Source organism: Trichomycterus rosablanca, chromosome 4, assembly GCF_030014385.1.
Source record: "Trichomycterus rosablanca isolate fTriRos1 chromosome 4, fTriRos1.hap1, whole genome shotgun sequence".
Lineage (NCBI taxonomy): Eukaryota > Metazoa > Chordata > Actinopteri > Siluriformes > Trichomycteridae > Trichomycterus > Trichomycterus rosablanca.
The window spans coordinates 38,470,608-38,475,163 of NC_085991.1; the positions used below are offsets into that span (position 1 = coordinate 38,470,608).

The following is a 4,556-nucleotide window of genomic DNA, read 5'->3' on the forward strand; positions in this document are numbered from 1 at the left end:
CACCACCATGTTTCCTGTAGGATGATGATGTCAAGGTTTTTAATGTGTGTGGAAATCAGTGTGTACGCTTTTTTAGTTTGAAGGCTGATGAGCTCAGGCATTTGATGTTCACACTTTCACACACTCTCACACACACACACTCTCACACACGCTCACAAACGCGCTGACTACACTGAATCTTACAGACAGTTGGTTTTCTGGTTTTTGCTAATGTGTAGATGTTTTAGTAAATGATGAAATAAACTCCTGCAGCAGGTGTGTTTGTATTTTTATTGCTTTTATTTGAATTTGTTTCAGATGTTTTGTTGCTGCTGGTGTTTAGATGTTTCTCCTCTCTCAGAGTCTGTCTTCGTATCTCCAGGAATTCTTCATCTTCTCCATCTCCTTCATCTTCTCCATCTCCCTTATCCTCTTCATCTCTTTCATTACCTCCATTTCTTTCATTAGCTCCATCTCTTTTATCTTCTCCATCTCTTTCATCTTCTCCATCTCCCTCATCCTCTTCATCTCTTTCATTACCTCCATTTCTTTCATTAGCTCCATCTCTTTTATCTTCTCCATCTCTTTCATCTTCTCCATCTCCCTCATCTTCTTCATCTCTTTCATTTTCTCTATCTCCTTCATCTTCTCCATCTCCCTCATCCTCTTCATCTCATTCATTACCTCCATTTCTTTCATTAGCTCCATCTCTTTTATCTTCTCCATCTCTTTCATCTTCTCCATCTCCCTCATCTTCTTCATCTCTTTCATTTTCTCTATCTCCTTCATCTTCTCCATCTCCCTCATCCTCTTCATCTCATTCATTACCTCCATTTCTTTCATTAGCTCCATCTCTTTTATCTTCTCCATCTCTTTCATCTTCTCCATCTCCCTCATCTTCTTCATCTCTTTCATTTTCTCTATCTCCTTCATCTTCTCCATCTCCCTCATCCTCTTCATCTCATTCATTACCTCTATCTCTTTCATTTTTTCCATCTTTTTCATCTTCTCCATCTCCCTCATCCTCTTCATCTCTTTCATTTTTTCCATCCCTTTCATCTTCTCCATCTCCCTCATCCTCTTCATCTCATTCATTACCTCCATTTGTTTCATTTTCTCCATCTCCTTCATCTTCTCCATCTCCCTCATCCTCTTCATCTCATTCATTACCTCCATTTGTTTCATTTTCTCCATCTCCTTCATCTTCTCCATCTCCCTCATCCTCTTCATCTCTTTCATTACCTCCATTTCTTTCATTAGCTCCATCTCTTTCATCTTCTCCATCTCTTTCATCTTCTCTATCTCCTTCATCTTCTCCATCTCCCTCATCCTCTTCATCTCATTCATTACCTCTATCTCTTTCATTTTTTCCATTTCTTTCATCTTCTCCATCTCCCTCATCTTCTCCATCTCCCTCATCCTCTTCATCTCTTTCATTACCTCCATTTCTTTCATTAGCTCCATCTCTTTCATCTTCTCCATCTCTTTCATCTTCTCCATCTCCCTCATCTTCTTCATCTCTTTCATTTTCTCTATCTCCTTCATCTTCTCCATCTCCCTCATCCTCTTCATCTCATTCATTACCTCTATCTCTTTCATTTTTTCCATCTTTTTCATCTTCTCCATCTCCCTCATCCTCTTCATCTCTTTCATTTTTTCCATCTCTTTCATCTTCTCCATCTCCCTCATCTCATTCATTATCTCCATTTCTTTAATTATCTCCATCTCTTTCATTTTCTCCATCTCTTTCATTTTCTCCATCTCTTTCATTTTCTCCACCTCCTTCATCTTTTTAATCTCCTCCATCTTCTGATTTTCTCCTGTAAAGATCCATCAGTAGAACGAGGACGTAAAATGATCAGACATTCATCATGAAGTATTTATTCAGCAGTTGGATCATTAGTAGAAGATCTGATGATCAGAAGCTCTATCAGAATTAATTTCTGTTTTAAACTTAACAGGATCTTTATCCATGGTGGCTTCATTCTCATTCAGGAGAACATCAATCATCTCCTGATCATGTTTATATTCACATCCTGCATTTATCCCCTTTGTGATGGGATGGATCGTTTCTTCCACAACCAGAGCTTTTCTCAGCATGCCAGTAGGTGGCTTGTTCTTGGAGCTCATGGTTATAGTAGCACTGGCACTTTCTTCCACAACCAGAGCTTCTCTTAGCTTCGCTTGAATCCCATTAACATGCAGAAGGTGGATTGGCTGATCTAAATGAGTGAGTCAGTGTCACATCCACACTTTTTTTTTTGTTTTTTGTTTTTTGTGATGTTTACCTTTCTTCTTCATCATCTCATTCTGCTGCTTCAGGACTTTCTGCTCCTTGTTATCCAGCTTGTTATCCAGGAGGAAGTTCATCACCTGTGCAGCTTCAGTCTGCTTCACCTGTGTCTCCTGTATCTCCTTCATCAGCTTCTCCATGTTCTCTATGATGCCCTTAGACTGAACTTCATCCTTTACCGTTTCCAGCATGAAGCTCAGACGATCTTTAGCAGCTTCGTTTTCTGCTGCTTCTTGTCTATCAGCATCATACCGGATCCACTTCATGGTCTCTGGAGGAGTTTCAGACGCTGCTGTTGCTTTACCATCCACCTTTTCCTTCCTTCTAAAAATCTTCCTCAAGTTTTTGATCTTCCATCTGTTTCTATCTTTCTTAGGTTTCCCCGATTGATTACTCTCCCCCAATAGCTCCTTAAGGTCCCCAGAGTTCGGGTCCCTCAGACGGAACCAAAAGCGGAGTAGATAGGCCATAGTTCAGATGCTCTCTCTTCCACGTCCAAACTCAAACTGAGCTCCAGCGCTCAGACGCTCTCACTATATATATACAGCAACCATTGTGACGTCACTCTGTGGAATTCTCTTCAACGTCAGTCAGAGCAGGTCAGCCCCGCCCACTGCTCATTGCTCAGCCCCGCCTACTGCTCACTGCTCAGCCCCGCCCACACCAGCTCAATAATACAATAGTTTATTATTATTTATTATTATCAATTATTATCATTATTTTATTAATATTACCACTATTGTTGTTTTTGTTGTTAATAATAAGCATAATACGTTTATAATGTAAAATATATAATTGTATTAAATACATGTATAAAATAACCTACAAGTTTATTTATTTATGACATTCAATCTATTATATTTGTTATTTTCAGAAGGTTGTGAGATCGTTTCATTTTCCGTTATTTTGTCCATCACTGATCGGTTCACCTGCGGTTGTTCCTGCAGGGGGCGCTCTTACTCCATCCATCCTGTTTTAAACAAGGCAGGGAATAATACCATTCCAGTCTTCACCACACGGTGGCACTGTGCTCCATCAGATGGTGCAAGAGCACGGGTTTCATTCTGAAATCTGGCTGGTTGTCTGTGGGGAGGTTGGCATGTTCCTGTGTCTTCATGGAGTACTATAAACACACTGTGTGTGGGTGTGTGTTGCCCTGTGATGGACTGGCACCCTGTACAGGCTGCACTCATGCCTCACACCCAGTCTTTCCTGGTTGCCCCAGACCCACCACGACCCTGATCGTTATTATTGTTATTATTATTGTAATTATTATTATTATCATTATTATTATTATTATTAATAATAATAATAATAATAATACAATAATAATAATAAATATGAAAATACAAATAACACAATAAAAAAAAATATATATAATAATACCATAATAATAATAATAATAATGATAATAATATAATAATAATAATAATAATAATAATAATAATAAATATGAAAATACAAATAAAACAATCATAAAAATAAAATATAATAATAACAATAAAACAATAATAATGATAATAACTATGAAAATACAAATAACACAATCATAAAAATAAAATATAATAATAATATTAAATAAGCTTTAAAATTGCATTTAAAAACAATAAATTGTATTTTTATACTTTTTTGTAATTTTAATTATTTAATTTCTATTTCATTAGTAAATTTACTTGATTTTATTCCTGATTATTCTGATATTTATTTTTATATTTTATTGATGATTTACTCCTGGTTTATTGGGATTAGTTGTGATTTGTTGGTATATTTTGTTTGTTTCGATCATTTTATTAATGATTTATTGGGTTTAGTTCTGGTTGAAATTAGTTCTGATTAGTATTAGTTCTGGTTGGGTTTAGTTCTGGTTAAGATAAGTTCTGGTTGGGTTTAGTTCTGGTTAGGTTTAGTTCTGGTCGGGTTTAGTTCTGATCGAGTTTAGTTCTGGTTAGAATTAGTTCTGTTTAGGATTAATTCTGGTCGGGTTTAAATTAGTTCTAATCAGGTTTAGTTCTGGTCGGGTTTAGTTCTGGTTAGGATTAGTTCTGGTTAAGATGGTTTTGGTTAGGATTAGTTTTTTTTTTTAGGATTAGTTCTGGTCAGTATTGGTTCTGGTTCATTAAGTTTATTTCTGGTGTATTGGGTTAAGTTCTGGTTAGGATTAGTTCTGATCAGTATTAGTTCTGGTTGGGTTTAGTTCTGGTTGGGTTTAGTTCTGATTAGGTTTAGTTCTGATCGGGTATAGTTCTGGTTAGAATTAGTTCTGGTTAGGATTAGTTCTGGTCGG

The 4,556-nt window shown here is 36.6% G+C and overlaps 1 protein-coding gene across 1 annotated transcript; it reads right to left on the minus strand.

Moving 5' to 3' along the window:
- Positions 1-260: 260 nt before the first annotated feature.
- On the minus strand, positions 261-2,768 carry LOC134312373 (golgin subfamily A member 6-like protein 4). The gene is made up of 2 exons (XM_062994263.1): positions 2,268-2,768; positions 261-1,799 (listed from the first exon to the last, which is right to left on the minus strand). The coding sequence occupies exons 1-2, from the start codon at positions 2,740-2,742 to the stop codon at positions 337-339; spliced, it is 1,938 nt and encodes a 645-aa protein (XP_062850333.1). The 5' UTR covers positions 2,743-2,768; the 3' UTR covers positions 261-336.
- Positions 2,769-4,556: the final 1,788 nt, after the last annotated feature.

Coding starts and splice junctions, on each gene's coding strand:
- LOC134312373 (XM_062994263.1), bottom strand. CDS start 2,742: ATGGCCTATCTACTCCGCTTTTGGTTCCGTCTGAGGGACCCGAACTCT. Junction 1,800..2,267: donor TGAGATGATGAAGAAGAAAG/GTAAACATCACA, acceptor GGATCTTTACAG/GAGAAAATCAGAAGATGGAG.